Here is an 18,945-nt window from a genome sequence, read left to right on the forward strand (position 1 = left end):
ACCGCAAAAGTCATCTGTGGTCAAAGGTCAGGTCAAATTCAAAGTTCAATGTTCAATGTTCAAAGTTGCTCCGATTTAGCTGTAACTCGGGGGGGGGGGGTGATCCCATACACTTGGGGAGTATGAAACTTTAAGGGTCATCCGAAGTTAAAGCTAACGTCAGGACAAATTTAAAGTTGCTCCAGGCTGCAACTTGCGGAAAATGATCCCTGACATTTGATCGTCCGAGGTCAAAGGTCAGGTAGGGCTCAAACTCGGTGAAAACAAACATTTTGGAACATTTTGCAGGGGTCGGGTCAAAGGTCGTCTGGGGAAAATCTTAGAATTACATTTTCCAGACATCTATCTGTAAGCAGTACGAGGCTCAAACTCGGTCACAACAATCCTCATGACAAGGGGAATATTTTGGAACATTTTACAGGGGTCAGATACCTCCAAAACACCAACACGTACGGCTATAGGTTTGTTGTCTATACTCTCAGTTTGGGTCTAGTATATCTATATTATAATACGTTACATGGATGTTTGTCTGTCTATTTGTCAGTCCGTCTGTGTGTCTGTCTGTCCGCCTATTTTCTCGGAGACTAGGGGTCGCAGTTTCCTCAAACTTGGTGGGTGGGTGTATCTTGACTAGTGGGTTTTTTGGTTAGTGGGTCAAGGTCACCCAGTTCATCCAGGGGTCATCTGAGGTCAAATTTGTAAAAACTGTTTTTTCTCGGAGACTATAGGTCACATGTTCATCAAACTTGGTGTGTGGGTGCATCACTGAATCTTAACCCAAGACAGAACAAGTTTGTATTGGTTAGTGGGTCAAGATCCCCGGAGGTCATCCAGAGGTCACCTGAGGTCAAATTAGTAAAACCTGCCATATGAGCATGAAACTTGGTGGGTACAGTCAACATTTAAAGCCAAATTTTGGAAGGTCATTTCGGGATCATCGGGGGTCATCTGAAGACAAATTTAACTTATGAAAAATGTACGTAAAATCACCATAAAACAAACATTTGTGTAAACATTTTAAACTAAGCATCTGTGAATGTCCCTTTAATGAGTCAAACTTCTTACGTGCATGAGAGTGTGGCGCTATATGGTTTGCGCACTGGACATTATAAAGAACCCTTGTACCTTTTTTCTTCGAGTGTAGGCCAACATCCAACATTTTAAACATTTTTAATATATCTTTTATTAATATATTCGGCCACATCGTGTCTCGATGAGATTATGATTTTGAAGATGATTATTATTAAGACAGGTGACTGCTTATGACTGGAAGGCAGCCTCATCTTATAACAGCTGAGGAAATACATTCTCTATCTATGCCATTTCCCTGGTGAATCGAAAAACATGTGAATAACGTAGACAGTCGAACTGACAAACCATACCATCTTCGTCATAGGCCTATTCATGTTGTAAAATAAATCGTTGAACAGTTTGTCAAGATTTAAACATAGTAATATAATGAACTAAGAACTGTGTCTAGAATAACAAATGATAAAAACAAAATAGCCCCCCCCCCCCCTCCCTTGCAAAAGCTTCTTGGATTTGTCATGATTGTCAATATATGAATACAAAACGTTTCTGTTTATATAATTTACTTTCTTTCCTGTTAACATTAACATAACGATAATACAGTTTATCAATGATATTATTATTTCTTCTTTTACTAAATTACTACTTTGTTTCAGAAATTATATTTCTGTGTCATTTTAAGGTGGTACTACATCCCTTGATAAAATGTGTGACAATTTTTTCATTTTCTCAAAAATTAATAACACACTGGTAACAAAGGTTATGTATATTATAGGGGCAAGGAATAATACTACACTGGAATTTCAGTGACTCAAGAGAAGCGGTACATTATTTATGATAAGAAAAGAGGTACCGCTAGAATGTACCTCATTTCTTAACATATATAAATGAACCACTTGACTTGAATCACTGAAATTTCAGTGAAGTAATTGGATTCCTTGCCCCGCCCTATAAATTATATGTATACAGAACTTTTGTTACCAATGTGTAGTTATTTTTTGAGAAAAATGCAAAAGTAGTCACACAAATTATCAGGGGGTGTAGTACCCACCTTAATAAATTAAACGGCGCAATGGTTTTCCCTGTGTTTTATTTCGGGCAATTGTACCTCAAACACAGAGAGAATTGAACCAGTCAGGCCGTCAGCTACATTCTCCTTTTACTTTTACTCAGCAAATTATACAGGGTCTCCCAATAAAAACCGAACCTTATAATACTAGTACTTGCGCCCACTTTCTCAAATCTTTATAATTTGGAGAAGTAATATAGTAATTAACATTTTAGGGATTTTCCCTAATTATCATAAATAATACTAGGCATATCACCTCAAAAATAATCGCAGCAGAAACATGTTATTTAATGTTCCTACATTATTGAGCTTTATTAAAGCATCACAAATCAAAAAACAGAATTGAAATCGGTCAATGCATTGTGACGTAGTGTCAATTTAAAGATGCTCGTAGATGGAATGAAATCCTGCCACAAATGGCTGTAATTTCAAAATTGGCACATTTTAAGATTTTGAAGGTATATTTGGACGCTTGCTTGAAAAAGCAGCGTTAATTTAAATATCACATGTTAAATGCATATCTTTCCTGACTTCGTTACAGAAAACAAAATTAAAAAATCTATCATTGAATAATTATAATAAATTAACCAAATATGCTATTTTAGCAATTTCGGCCAATCTGCAGACAAATTAAATCTCAAAAAATGACTAAGTTCAGCTAATAATATGCAAAATTGATGCCAATAGAAAACCGTACATGATATAAAGGTGCGGGTTTTTTTTTTTTTGCACACATATGTATACAAAGTTCTTTCAATTGATAACAAAAAATACACAAAAAGTAATTAATTATGCAAATTAGGTAATTACAGCTAATTATGTATTTATGATATTATTATGCAAATTAGGCATGAGTAATTTTAGGTTTTTTTCAATATTTAATGAACGTCTGTTCATTCATCATAAATTTTTAAGTATGATCCTGTTATGAGGTTGAATAAATGAACTGCAGTTAATTATTTAAAAACAATACAAAAAAATAAAAAGTTTGACATTTTGACGGTGTCTGGAATATAATTTTCATTTTTACTGTAAACATGGTATGTGTCACCATTACTCAAAGCCAAGTCCGAAAATTAAAAATTAAAATTCAGTTGCAATGAGACTTTAAATTAACATTTTATCATCTGGATTAACATGGGAGGATAATCGGTAAAAGCAAAAGCCATTTTACTGTACCGCGTATACAAAAAATAGTATGGCCTTGGACACACACAATGGCTTAGAGCTATTGTGGTTTGGAAAATTACTCCCTAAAAATATCATTGATTAATGTTTTGCTTCAACTAGTTTTAGGGAAGTGTTTCATTCGTTGTCGACGGAATTAATTTACATGCTAAGAAAGATTAGTATTTCAGCTAAATGGTGGTAGTTCCTTTACTTCAATAGGCCTATATTTACTATTTATGAGCGATCTTCAAAAATCCATAAAAACAGGCAGTAGCTCTTAAACAAAACAATTTTTTTTATTTAAGGACCCGATGTTAGCCTCGGAAAGGCTTCACACACCATATATTAAAAATTTAAACAATTTGGTTAAATGAAGCATATGAATAAATTCATTTATCGACATGGATGTTTTCTAAAATTGGCCAAATTTGAAGCGCGCCCTTTTCAATTCACTGTTATGCTTGCATGCACAGTGTAGCAGAATTATTGTGCAGCCACTGTGACATACCTAATAATACACCAAATTGTAAGTTTGAAATCAATGTTATTGACTTTTTCTAGTTTTCACGCACTTTTTCAGTTCACAACAATGCAACAAGTTACCATTGTCACAGATTTAGCTGCAACCTTGTTTGTCCAATCTTTGAAAAATGTTCTAAAAGGGTTCTTTGCTCGTTCTCTCAGGAGAACCCTTGGTGGTTCTTAAAAGGAACTATAAAAGGATCTGTGGTCACTCTGAGAAACTGTTTTGGTTCTCTAAAGAGGCTGCAGACAGTGGCGGCACCAGGTATTTTTTCTGGGGCATGGGGGAAGTGAATTTCAGGGGGCAATATCGAGGCGTTTTGGGGCGTTTTGCCTCAAAACTGGGGGGCAAACTGGAGGGGACAAGATAACTATTTGGGGGAATGCCCCCCCCCGCCACTGGCTGCAGAACCTGTAAAGGTTCTTGAATTTCAGGAATAGGACAATTTGGATCTTTTTTCTAAGAGTATACATTGTTTCTCTTCGAAAAAAGTACAACCAACTTGCGGAAGAAAAAAACCGGTGAAAAATGGCTCACTTTTTGTGGTTTATCGACGATATTGACAAGAGCAAATTAACGGTTAACCGTTAACCTACCATTGCATTGTCATGTTCGATTTAGTATTTTGTGGTCATCGATACGTGTGTAGCTTTATGTGTCTTATTGAACTGTATCTTCATGATCCTGGGTAAGAATATTTCTCATTGATTTCAACTGAAAATGGCACCTGTATAAGAAATGGTCATGCACTTGAAAAGAAAGGACAACATCGATCATAATATAACAAGGTAAGAGTGAGATCGTTAAACCAATCGGTACCGGCACTTCGTACTTTTTTCCGGTGATGCAATGAAATCTTCTTTTTTTTTTTTTTTTTGAATATCGCGGTGATATCTAGTCTTTGTCAAAGACTACTTGCGATTGAGGGGGCCGGGCGAGCGGCGAAGCCGCGACATTGAGCCGCGAAGCGGCGATTCGCAAACCGCAACGTGAGCGGAGCGAGCAGCGGTTTCCAAGAGTGTATGGTTCCCAGTAGTTTATCTCCTATGGTAATATAGGTACACGGTCTGAAATCTGGCTAATGAACATATCTAACGCACGTTACCGAAATTCTGATGCATTACAGCCTCCCCCTAAAGTCATCTCAGATCAATTAACTTTGTGTTGTAACTCAATTATAATCAAATTTGGGACAATTTGCTCACAACAATTAGTGAGTTTTATCGCATTTCAAATCATACAATGATATAGAAAGACCTATCTTTATGCTTCAGAGCATGCAGAGGAAGGTCGATTTTAATCATGTTAATATAATAAATATTGAAGTTAACTTTTTGGATAATGTATCAAAACTTTCTCACAGTTTCTGATATCGATGGTATTGAGTTGTCTTTTCATTCATGCACGTCCAACATTGTCCAACTATAATTTCATAAGCCTGAGGTGAGCTACATTTATAACTTACTGATTTAATATTTCAATATAATCATCGAGTTATGATATAATATAGTGACTTTGTCATTGAACTGCCATAAAGATGAAATTTCAATATTGATGTTTTATTCACCATGTTCAGATAACTTTTGAATTGTGCCGGCAAACTTCACAATATTGATAAAATCAAGAGTTGCTCCAATGAGTTGCAGTTTTAAAAGTTTGAAAGCTCTGGTTGAAGGTATGGATGCGTTTTCAGTGGAGACGAATGCACCCAATTGGGCGCATTTGGGCAAAGGTGCCCATAAAAGCGCCCGATTATGGCATTTGGAGCGCTTTTGTGAAAAATTGGTATAGGCCTAGTGGCAAAAATAGCAAAAGTATAGGTATAGAGAAAGTCGGCATCCGAAAGTTTGTGTGGCACAACCCTGCATACAAAACAATTGGGGTGGGGGAGGGGGAGGGGGTCAAACGGAAGAGGGAAATACGACCCTTAATTGAGGGCAAATATATATGAACGCGGAATAAAAAGATATTTTTCATATATTAGACATTCATTGTACATAATTGTGCTGCTATATTTAGTAAGTGTACGGTATATTTTTCTTAGTGAAGATAAATTAAACTTAGAATAATTAAAAAAACACCGTATTTTCCTTGCTCATCGGAACCGTCGTTTAGATATTAACCATTGTTCAAACCGTCTTACAACAACGAACATTGCGAAGTCTTGTTTACGGTGTCAACCCTAAAAGTTTGTACAGAATTATGCCTCACTACGTTTTCAATAAGGAATCTTAAAATATTATATCGATTATAAAATAATGATTAAATTGATTATACCCTAGTTAGCATACCTATATCTATTAACACACTTTACGCACCAAGAACTATATAATAACAATAAAGGAATGTTTAAAAGAAATTTTATTTGAATTTATAAAGAAAATCTATACTTGATATAAACGTACTTTTATCAAGAGATGCAAATAGTATGAATAGAGTATAATGTATGGAGCAAGGACGTTGCAAATACTTTAATGCAAATAACTTTCGACTAAAGGCTAATTCGAAATCTGACTAATGGCTATTAATGAGGTCAAATTGGTCTTTTCAAGAATAATTATGTATTGTTCCAGTTACTTTCACATTAATTAATTAATGCACGTATATTAAATATCATATAATTTGCCGCTTTCATTGTCATGATTGTCCGGAGTGAAAATTATGAACTTGGCAACTCTATGGCCATGCGTCCTGAACTAAACCGACTTTGCGTCACTTGATTTTTCTGTCACGATGCACCAAGTTTGGCACAAAATAATGGTCATATCTGGAAATCTATACCCCATATGATCAGATGTTAGTTAAAGTTTTTCATTTTGAAAAGCGATTGGCCAAGGAATCTTAAAAGGGAGTCAGAAATAGTACATGATGTGGTATGTGAAAAGAAAAAATTTACATGATTAATAAAACGCAGGCCCTTTTCTTTTGTTTTAGATGAACTTCATCCGGGTATGAGAATTTTAAGATTGGGTCGTTGAATATATTGGACTATTCCAAAACTTGTGCCCCGCCTATTTAGAGGGCAAATAACATTTATTCAAAAATGTCTGGAATTCCAAAGCCCTGCTTTGTGCATGAAAAGTCTGGAATTCCAGTTAGAGGTACAGACATCGACAGAGGGTGTCTAAAATACCCAAATATAAAGTTGGTGATTCTTTTACTGCATAAATTGACCAAGATCATTTTTAAACGCTCTGGAAATTCTACTAAGAATGCGACAAAACACCTGCAATTCAAAAAACATCTTTTCATTTAGACTTCCAGGCTTAGGACCACCAAATATTGTGGATTTCGGGTGTCCTTTATAGGGGGTGCAACTTTGTTTTGGAATAACAATTTCAATGTCAGTATAATAAAACTTAGAAGACACATTTCCTTTTCAAAAGTTTGAAAGGAATAGCCTACATAATAGTCCTATCTCAATCGCTAATAAAAATGGATTAACATTATCAACATATATATTTACACATTGACATACCTTCTACAAGTAGCTCAGCACTACACGAGACTTTGCCAGCACAGTTTTTCGCTTCACAGGTGTAACGCCCGTCATCATCTGGCTCAACATCCAAAACAATCAAAGAGCATAAATCATCCTCATCAAACTCCACTCTGTATCTTCTATTATCCCCAATCTCCTCACCGTCTTTATACCAGCTAATCTCGGGTTCAGGAAAGCCTTTGATACGACAATCGAACTTTGCTGCGCTTCCTTCGCAAACTTCACAGTCCCGTAAAGACTGGATAATCTCAGGTGGTTGAAGGACAACTTTACGCGTTCTGTGCCCGCGATATACTGCTTGTATTTTGGTTGCTGCATCGGAGGCAGTTTCTGGATCTTTAAGATCAATATCCATTGCGTCACTTTCAAGGGAGTACTCCCCAATATCACAACTTAGAGTCGATATTTGATGGTCAATTGGTTCAATATCTTCTTCTACAACTTCACTGAAAGTAACAGTTTTAGTTGTGGTGGTAGTGGTTGTACTAGTGATGGTAGAGTCAGGTCTTGTAGTAGTAGGTCTGTTACGACGGAAAGCACTCTGTATTGCTCTAGCGGCTTTAGAAACTTCTCCACTTGTACTAGAAAGATCTATATCAGTGGTAATTGATGGTGTTTCAGCGTTCGGCAAGGTTTCGTTGGTTTCTTTGGGATCTTGATTGTTGCTGATCGCACTATTTGGTGAACTGGTTTCGGTGTTATTGTTTTCAATTTGAGTAAGAGCTCCCGATTTCTTGAGGTTACTGAAGAGGCGCAGTGCAGTCATACGCCCAATGGCTCTTACGGCATTGGCGGTTTTCTGTAAAAGAAAGAAAAAACATGCAAAATTAGCATTATTTGGAGGACAAGTTGCGGCTAAATTTTTAATCGACCATTAAATCTGGTTTTCTGCAAAGACAGGAAAAGAGAAAGTTGATTTCTGTGAAACTCGGGTCATACAGACCTTCCTTTAGCTAATACCAAATTACTATAAGGCCAAGTAAAATAAAAAACATGTTTCACGTCCGGGTTTTTGAAAAAAAGGAGGAAGAGGGGGCTTTTTATTTTTTATTTTTTATCGCAAAATTGGTGTAAATACCCATAATTCGAGCTGTTTTAGCGTAAACAATAATGCCTGGAAAAAGGAGGAGGCCTCTTTTTATTTGTTGTTCTGAGAGATAGGCCCCCTCTTACTATCACAAAACCTTACAAAAGTGTTTCTTGTATGTTAGAAAAGCTATAGAAAGCATCTCTACTTCCTAGACATATTTTTGAAAAGTTATAACTGAATTTCAAAAAAATAAAAATAAAATTGAAGAAACCTCAAAAAAAGGAAGCGGGAGGGGATGTGAAACATGTTTTATTTTTTATTTGGCCTAATGCAAACAAACTCAACATAAAGTTGCCAAATTAAAGTTGGAGTATCTTTTTCTCCATTTCTTGCGAGATAAATAGCGGAATACAATTATACAAACCACATTTTCAACACAATTAACATTCTGAGTCATCCATTTTTAATCAACTTGATCAACTTGCATAATTGTATGATTAACGAAATAACAAAAAATGCTTTAATATTAATCCAAAATAACTCCTTGTTCATTGTCAAAATAACACACGTATACATTTTCCCGATACTATTTTTAGCTACATTGATCTTTTCCCAATTTGAAGAAGTTAAATGATACACGACTTCATGGTTATGAACATATCTTTCTCACGTCACCAGTAATACATTTAAGACAAAACAAGGTTAGCATTGTTTGAGTTTAAATCCAGGTTAAGCCTGCAAAGATACCTAACATAACCCGATTTTCATCTTTTAACCCTTTAAGGTCACCCTTTTTTTTAGTGTTCCCAATGGTTCCAGTTTCAGTGTTTCAAACAAATAAAACAGTATTTCAAGCTTAAGGTGGTACTACACATACCCCTTGATAAATTTGTGATTATTTTGTATACAGGGTGTATCAAAATGATTGGTACCCGTTAATTTGGATGTTTATTGAAAAGCCTGCTTACACAGCATTGGATACTCTTGAAATGTCCAGAATGTATAGTTTGTGACATATTTTACAATTAATCTACAAATTATTTGGATCTTAATGTTGAATTTTGTCAGGCTCACATTATCAATGAAAACTGATGGGTACCAATCATTTTGATACAGCTTGAATGGTTCAACACTATACTGATAAATTAGACATTCTCGCGTGAACAGTGTGAAATGTGGTGTCCTAAGAAATAAGAATGGAGTTTTATTTACAAACTAAAGAAGTGTTTTTACCACATCCACTAATTCAAACCACAATTTGAAGTGCATACTCATGATGAAAGCATTATGCTCTGCAAATATTCAATATTTTCCTAACTTTTAAGTTACTTTTCTGACTTTAAAAGCCACATCATGTAAACATTGCAAAGAAATACGATGTAAACATATTATAAGGATGACTAATTTTGGTCAGACTTGCCAGCTCTTTGGTCTTATGCGCCGATCATAAAACCTCAGGTGTAGACAAGGTAGAGCAAAACCTTGGGCAAAAGCTGGATTGATTTTGATTTTTAGTATGAAGAGAAAATTTCGCCCCTCAAATTAACAAAATAATGCCTTAGCCCAGCCCCTCAAATGGATCGCCAATTAACACCTTTATTTAATCATTCTTTATTTTGAAATCGTCGTTCCCTCGTGACATTTTTTATTATTAAACTCTATCATGATCTAGAAATTAACCTAGAGTGAGGTATCAAAATGTACATCACAACCAATTTTCCATCCCATCCATTGAAATAGCCACTGGTTCATTGAAAATAGCCCCTGGTTCCATGTAAAACCCCGTGAACCAGGTGCTGTTTTTTTAAAAACAAAGTAGCCCCTGGTCCAGCGCCTCTTATTTCCCAGCCTGCCTATAAACCTATCATACAACTAAAACGACATTATTGAAGCTAAAGGGGCAAAATAATACGCATAACTAGCCAATCCAATGCCAGAATCAACTTAAATTTTGGAAATAAGCCTTTATTCGTGGACATCTAAATATCAACAACAAAAAAGAGGACGATAGAATCACGAAAAATCCAAACTAATGGTCTTTTTTCGCGAACTTAACTGCAAAAACAGCAGAGCAGCACTTAATAAACACTTTAACACTTCATAAACACTTGTTTGTACAGTGAAGGTATAGGGGTGTTAATTTATAAACACCAAAACACGTTTAGAAATATGAAGATGTTTATGTTTTTTAACACAAGATAGTGTTTAAAATATGTATTTAAACACTATCTGTGTACAAACAAGTGTTTATGAAGTGTTAAAGTGTTTATTAAGTGCTGCTCTGCTGTTTTTGCAGTGTTGAAGAAAGAAACACGTATAGGTTAAGAGGTTTTCAAAGGGAATCATTTGCGCTATTTTTGTGCTGGTTTTTCGATTGCACCTTTAGACTCCTGGCTTAGACTCGTAAACAATTTGTTGAATCTGTAAGCCCTAGGTCCTTTTTGAACAAACAATATAACAGTAGTATTGTTCATGTTATTGAAAGACTCAACACGCATGAAAGAGGGTTCACATTAATGTTACAAGTGATTCATTCATGTTGATAGAACTACAAGATACTACCACTTCTAGACTGAGGGCGGGAGTATATAATAATGTGATACTGGGTATTGTTATGCTCGGTGGTGTTCAAATCATGGACTAAAAGATGCTTAAGGGGTACTACACCCTCGATAAATTTGTGTCTATTTTTGCATTTTCTCAAAACTAATAACACAGTGGTAACAAAAGTTATATATATTATAGGGGCAAGGAATCCAATTACTACACTGGAATTTCAGTGACCCAAGACAAGTGGTTTGTTATTTATGACCAGAAATGAGGTACCACTAGGATGTACCTCGTTTCCTATCATATATACTGAACCGCTTGTCTTGAGTCACTGAAATTTCAGTGTAGTAATTGGATTCCTTGCCCCAATAATATACATAACTTTTGTTACCAGTGTGTAATTATTTTTGAGAAAAATGCAAAAATAGTCACAAATTATCACATGGGTGTAGTACCCCCTTAAGATAATTTGGAATACCGTCATCTGCTCCAGCCTCCAGGAGCAAACAATAAGCATATAAATCATATGCTTATTGTTCTGGAACATTCTCCTAAAGGCTGGAGCAAATGACGGTATATTCCAAATTTGCTTCAGCATCTTTAGTCCACGACTTGAACACCACCTATAGCATAATAATATAGTATGATGATATAATTCCAACTTTAATCCATTGGTCCTGTAACATTATGGATGGAGCACAAGATATTACCGACGATATCTCAAACATGTGGCCTAAATAGCTCATACCGATGGCTTCGTTGGAATGCCGGGCTGTCCAGAAGAGTTGGACTCTATTCGAGCTAGGTCATGATGCATCCTGGTCCCAAAGCTGGAACGTTTTTGATTTTTAGGCCAAGTTGCAAACTATCTAGTTCCATCAGCTGATAGGCGAGGTCTGCTTGTTTTCTGTTGACAAGGGGCATTCTTCAGTGAACGGCTCTTTTCAGAGCCACTAGGCAAGGGGCAGCCTATACGTGTCTCATTCTTAGGTATATACTTTGTCCTGAAGAAGTCAGAGAAGTCTTCTGTGTATGACCTACACACTCAGTGGCGTAGATATCTTTTTGACATTGGGGGATGGGGTTGGAAAAAATCTGGGAAGTATAGCGAATCCAGCACCTTTGGGTGAGAGAATAAGTTTATGGTACAAATGTGCGCGAAGCGCGAGAAATTTTGCTATTTTGAAGCTAAATTGATGAAATATGGTGCAAAAGTGGAATAAATGCGCGCGAAGCGCGCGAAAATGTCCACTTTTGGGGCTATAACGGGGCAAATATGAGGTAAATTTGGTCAGAAACCCGTATTTCAGGCATCAACATGGGGTGGGGATGATTGTATGGACCATCCCCTGGCAAAATATTAGGGGATTTACCCCCGGAATCTAGGCCTATGTACACACTCTGCAGGTAAATCATTATACGGAGATCTAATATGCCAACAAAACATGCAAAAAGCGACACAAGTGTTGGGAATGATCGGGATCATGTGCATTGCCATTGTAATATTACCTGGCAAACATGAGTGTCCACAAGATCAAGAAAGAAGTCCACAAAACTACCGACTTACCTTCAGAGGCGAATTATCGTCTAAAACATCATGCATGAGATTATTTTACATAGCATGCGTGTAAAGTGCTCACAGAATCGCACAAGATGAGTCTTCTGTGGTCGAATATAGGCCTATTTTCCACAGTTCTTTCCATCAATATTCAGTTAATAACAACAGTGCTACACTATGTTGTGTGGGGTATAGTACAAGTATAGTATTTCGATTCGATTAGTATTGTGTAATGAAATAATACATTTGTGATCGATTATCGATAACATTCAAACATATTCAACAACAGGCTGACTTAGGTCAGAGCACAGAAATAGTGGCACAACTCATAAAAATTGTTAACATCACACTTATCCAATTAAAAGCTCAGATTTTCTTATTTTATTTTAATTAAATGATCATTTCGATTACCAGTTGTACTCAGTCGAGTATCTTTAGGCTTAGCAAAGTATGACTTGTATCTTAAGGGCACGGTTTAAAGGGTAACTCACAATTATTGGTAATGAATTTGACATTGTTGATATATTTCGCAGTCTCCAATTTGAATTTCAGCAACTTGCTGATTTACGTATAAAATCTACAAATATTTTACGCGTTAAAACATAGATTAAACTATAATCTTAACATGAAAAGCATGTTTCAGTTAATTATAAAACTTTTATAGATATGCTATTCAGTTGAAATCCATACACCCCTGTGGAATGGAAGACGTAATCTTTCACTCATATAACTAAGTGTGAATTTCAAATGGGGTTACTTAGTAGCCTATATATATACTTGATTGGGTGTGACTCCATTTGAAATCTACACTCCCTGTGTGAGTTTCAGTAAGATTAATATGCTTTCCACTGGGGTGTATGGATCTCAAATGGAATTGCCCAAACACTCACAAAAACCTAACCCAGATAAAACTGATGTCGCCCAAGTTCAGTGATGCATTTGGAATAATTTGGAACCCGTCATATCTATTTCTCTATACCTCGAACATTGTCAGTGAATAACAAACTCACCTTTAACCCATACATACATTGTAGCATGCATGATAAAGGGGGCAAAGGTAGCTCACATTTTTATACATAAAATTGTGCAACTCCTATAACCTTACCTGAATGGTTTTACAACAGGCGAACTTACCCAGAATTTAGAACGTTTAAGTGCTAAATTCTGGTGTCTTAAAGACATCACCACTTCAGTCCAGACTATCGCTTGGGAATGACATTAATCATCCATCTCCGGATTCTCATCAATAACAATTTTTTTCACCAGATATTCATTTGTAGTCTTGGATTTCAACTTGCAGCAAATTGTTTCTTCACGTGAAAATCTAATGAAACATCTGACTGGACTATAATTCCAATTAAATCCTCTAGAAACAACTATATGATCCCAGACTCCGCTAAATTGTCCTTTCTCTTAACAAAACCCTAGCAGCTATAATTGAGTCTCAGTCAGACTTTACAGTTACTATTCATGGTTTGTTAGAAAGCAAACAATTTGAGGTCTCCCGTGCGTGAGTTTTGTGACATGAATGTATACAAACCACAATTCTCTGAGTTGTTATTATTGAATAGATTTGAAAAGAAAGTCTATAAAATAGGCAAGCTATTGGGTTAAATGTTGACCTGTATTTGTGTAAATAGCTTGGCACTGAAGCTTTTATAGGAAACACATGCATGCACGGTGCACCTGGTTCACTTGTCTCCATATCTGCTGATACTGTTTGCCACAATATCTTTTTTTTTCACCGACTCAAAATTTACAACGCGCATCCACCAAATTGACACATTACACACCATATAACACTCACCCGACACACCCAATAACCCAACAACCGGCTATCCGGGCCAGCTACACCGTTGAAGTAACATTACATACCCCATGCCCCTCCCATCCCACCCCAATAATGCACCCAACCCCACACAACTCACCCCACACCCCTACACTAAGCTACACTACAAACCCGCACGTACACTAAATCGAACTTAACGTAGTTTTACCACTTTTCGCAATACCTATCAAATATCAATTTCATGCCTCTTCGTGTTTTATTTAAGATCCCTGATATATAAGGTAGTACTACTACACCCCCTGATAAATTTTGTGACTAATTTTGCATTTTTCTCAAAAAATAACTGCACACATAACAAAAGTTATGTATAGGGCTTATATTATAGGGGCGAGGAATCCAATTACTCCACTGAAATTTCAGTGAATATCATAAATAACGTACCGCTTGTCTTAAGTCATTGTAATTCCAGTGTAGTACCTGGATTCCTTTCCCCTATAATATACATAACTTTTGTTACCTGGTGTGTCATTAGTTTTTGAGAAAATGCAAAAATAGTCACACATTTATCAAGTGGTGTAGTACCACCTTATAACAGCACCGTTTAACATGCGTAACTTTTCTCGCGTCCTCTTGATTTTCACAATTTCCCACGAATTTGAAAATGTCAAACAACATACAATCTAACTGATCACACAATATTATAAAAAAAAAAAAAAAGAAGATATGAATAAACCATGGACGATAAGTAGTGCTACGCAAATTATGCAATATGACAAAACATCAATACCCCAGGCCATGTACAATCGCGGGACAAAAATACGGGCTCATATTTTAAATTTCGCAGTATCTGTAAAATGATGAGTTGACGTACATGTTTAATGAAGTTAGTACTTTTTATTATACGTGATATCGTTTTAATTACGTACCTTTTAGGAGAACGTCATCTCTGAAAACCTCACAAACTTTATCAAATCCGAATATTGCGTCCAACTACAACACTTCAATACAAATGTTGCATGTTGTACCCACGAAAAGCGTGCGACAAATGCTCAACCTGGCCTGGACCACGCGTTTCTCAGAGCAAAGAGGCCATCAACAAAGTCTCGAGAGTACCACCAGACCTTACATACCAGTCAAACTAGCTGTCATTTCTAGCTTTTCTCAAGGAATTACCCAGAATGAACAATACATGGTATTCATGAAAATACATGTAAAAGTTCAATAGCTGCCACAAGTACAGATTTAAATCAGGTTCGTCATTGAATGTACTTTCAAATTGAATTTATTTATAATTATCATTTATTACTATATCTATACCTTTCCTGTTCACTTCACATAGATCAAAGGCAGTGCAATAATCGGGGGAACTCACCTGTGACACAGGGATGAGGAACCGCGGATGGGGAAGTGGGAAAGGGGCCGAAGTTTGAACCTATTCCATAGACACCCCTGTACGTATAAGCCGAGTCATTTGGATGATGTATCACGGGAGAGGGGGGGGGGGCTTTGTCTTAACTGAGATAATCACCATCACTGACCATGCAGATCCACAAGAAAGACCCCCAGGGAAGACCACTTTAGGACTACAAGGATTACCTCTGTGGAGGACCACTGCTTTGGGACTACAAGGAATACCCCCGAGGAAGACCACCTTGGGACTACAAAGAATACCCCGTGTGGAAGACCACTGTGGGGCTTCAAGGAATACCCCGTGGAAGACCACTTTGGGACTTCAAGGAACACCCCCGGGGAAGACCACTTTGGGACTACAAGGAATACCCCCGTGAAAGACCACTTTGGGACTACAAGGGATACCCCGAGGAAGACCATCTTGGAACTACAAGGAATACCCCCGTGGAAGACCTTTTTTGGACTACAAGGAATACCCCGTGGAAGATCACTTTGGGACTACAAGGAATACCCCCGAGGAAGACCACTTTGGGACTACAAGGAATACCCCCGAGGAAGACCACCTTGGGACTACAAGGAATACCCCTGTGTGGAAAACCACTTTGGGACTTCATGGAACACCCCGTGGAAGACCACTTTGGGACTACAAGGAAAATCCCGTGGAAGACCACTTTGGGACTACAAGGAATACCCCCGGGGAAGACCACTTTGGGACTACAAGGAATACCCCCGTGAAAGACCACTTTGGGACTACAAGGGATACCCCGAGGAAGACCATCTTGGAACTACAAGGAATACCCCCGTGGAAGACCTTTTTTGGACTACAAGGAATACCCCGTGGAAGATCACTTTGGGACTACAAGGAATACCCCCGTGGAAGACCTTTTTTGGACTACAAGGAATACCCCGTGGAAGATCACTTTTGGGACTACAAGGAATACCCCGTGGAAGATCACTTTGGGACTACAAGGAATACCCACGTGGACCCCGTGGAAGACCACTTTGGGACTACAAGGAATACCCCCGTGGAAGACCTTTTTTGGACTACAAGGAATACCCCGTGAAAGACCACTTTGGGATTACAAGGAATACCACGTGAAAGACCACTTTGGGAATACAAGGAATACCCCGTGAAAGACCACTTTGGGACTACTAGGAATACCCCCGTGGAAGGAATACTCCCTCCCGTGGAAGACCACTTTGGGACTACAAGGAATCCCCCGTGGAAGACCACTTTGGGACTACAAGGAATACCCCGTGAAAGACCACTTTGGGACTTCTAGGAATACCCTGTGAAAGACCACTCTGGGACTACTAGGAATACCCCTATGGAAGACCACTTTGAGACTACAAGGAATACCCCTCGGTGGAAGACCACTTTGGTACAACAAGGAATACCCCGTGGAAGACCTTTTTTGGACTACAAGGAATATCCCGTGAAAGACCACTTTGGGACTACAAGGAATACTCCCGTGGAAGTTCACTTTGGGACTACAAGGAATACCCCCGTGAAGACCACTTTGGGACTACAAGGAATACCCCGTGGAAGACCTTTTTGGACTACAAGGAATAACCCGTGAAAGATCACTTTTGGGACTACAAGGAATACCCCGTGGAAGATCACTTTGGGACTACAAGGAATACCCCTGTGGACCCCGTGGAAGACCACTTTGGGACTACAAGGAATACCCCGTGAAAGACCACTTTGGGATTACAAGGAATACCACGTGAAAGACCACTTTGGGACTACAAGGAATACCCCGTGAAAGACCACTTTGGGACTACTAGGAATACCCCCGTGGAAGACCACTTTGGGACTACAAGGAATACTCCCTCCCGTGGAAGACCACTTTGGGACTACAAGGAATACCCCGTGGAAGACCACTTTGGGACTACAAGGAATACCCCGTGAAAGACCACTTTGGGACTTCTAGGAATACCCTGTGAAAGACCACCCTGGGACTACTAGGAATACCCCTATGGAAGACCACTTTGAGACTACAAGGAATACCCCTCGGTGGAAGACCACTTTGGTACAACAAGGAATACCCCCGTGGAAGACCTTTTTTGGACTACAAGGAATATCCCGTGAAAGACCACTTTGGGACTACAAGGAATACTCCCGTGGAAGTTCACTTTGGGACTACAAGGAATACTCCCGTGAAGACCACTTTGGGACTACAAGGAACCCCGTGGAAGACTACTTTGGGACTACTAGAAATACACCCATGGAAACCAGTTTAGGCTCCGTGGAAGACCACTTTTGGACGACGGGCATACCACTTTAGAACTACAAGGAACCCCGGGGAAGACCACTTTAGGACTACAAGGAATATCCCCGGGAAGGCCACTTTGGGACTACAAGGAATACCCCGGGTAATACTACTTTAGGACTACAAGGAATACCCCCGTGGAAGACCACTTTGGGACTACAAGGAATACCCCGTGAAAGACCACTTTGGAACTACAAGGAATACCACCGTGAAAGACCACTTTGGGACTACAAGGAATACCCCCGAGGAAGACCATCTTGGAACTACAAGGAATACCCCCGTGGAAGACCTTTTTTGGACTACAAGGAATACCCCGTGGAAGATCACTTTGGGACTACAAGGAATACCCCGTGGAAGACCACTTTGGGACTACAAGGAATACCCCGTGAAAGACCACTTTGGGACTTCTAGGAATACCCTGTGAAAGACCACTCTGGGACTACTAGGAATACCCCTATGGAAGACCACTTTGAGACTACAAGGAATACCCCTCGGTGGAAGACCACTTTGGTACAACAAGGAATACCCCGTGGAAGACCTTTTTGGACTACAAGGAATATCCCGTGAAAGACCACTTTGGGACTACAAGGAATACTTCCGTGGAAGTTCACTTTGGGACTACAAGGAATACCCCGTGAAGACCACTTTGGGACTACAAGGAACCCCGTGGAAGACTACTTTGGGACTACTAGAAATACACCCATGGGAAACCAGTTTGGGCTCCGTGGAAGACCACTTTTGGACGACGGGCATACCACTTTAGAACTACGACGAACCCCGGGGAAGGCCCCTTTAGGACTACAAGGAATATCCCCGGGAAGGCCACTTTGGGACTACAAGGAATATCCCTGTGGAAGACCACTTTGGGACTACAAGGCATACCCCCGTGGAATACTACTTTAGGACTACAAGGAATACCCCGTGGAAGACCACTTTGGGACTACAAGGAATACCCCGTGAAAGACCACTTTGGGACTACAAGGAATACCACCGTGAAAGACCACTTTGGGACTACAAGGAATACCCTCGTGGAAGACCACTT

The 18,945-nt window shown here is 38.5% G+C and overlaps 1 protein-coding gene across 1 annotated transcript in view; it reads right to left on the reverse strand.

Moving 5' to 3' along the window:
- LOC140168168 (myosin light chain kinase, smooth muscle-like) overlaps positions 1-18,945 on the reverse strand; it is a 145,531-nt gene that overhangs the window by 58,143 nt on the left and 68,443 nt on the right. Inside the window, exon 7 of the mRNA XM_072191497.1 lies at positions 7,270-8,092. Within this exon, the coding sequence (XP_072047598.1) occupies positions 7,270-8,092 (823 nt within the window). The remainder of the gene's footprint in view (positions 1-7,269; positions 8,093-18,945) is intronic.

Source organism: Amphiura filiformis, chromosome 13 (assembly GCF_039555335.1).
Source record: "Amphiura filiformis chromosome 13, Afil_fr2py, whole genome shotgun sequence".
NCBI lineage: Eukaryota > Metazoa > Echinodermata > Ophiuroidea > Amphilepidida > Amphiuridae > Amphiura > Amphiura filiformis.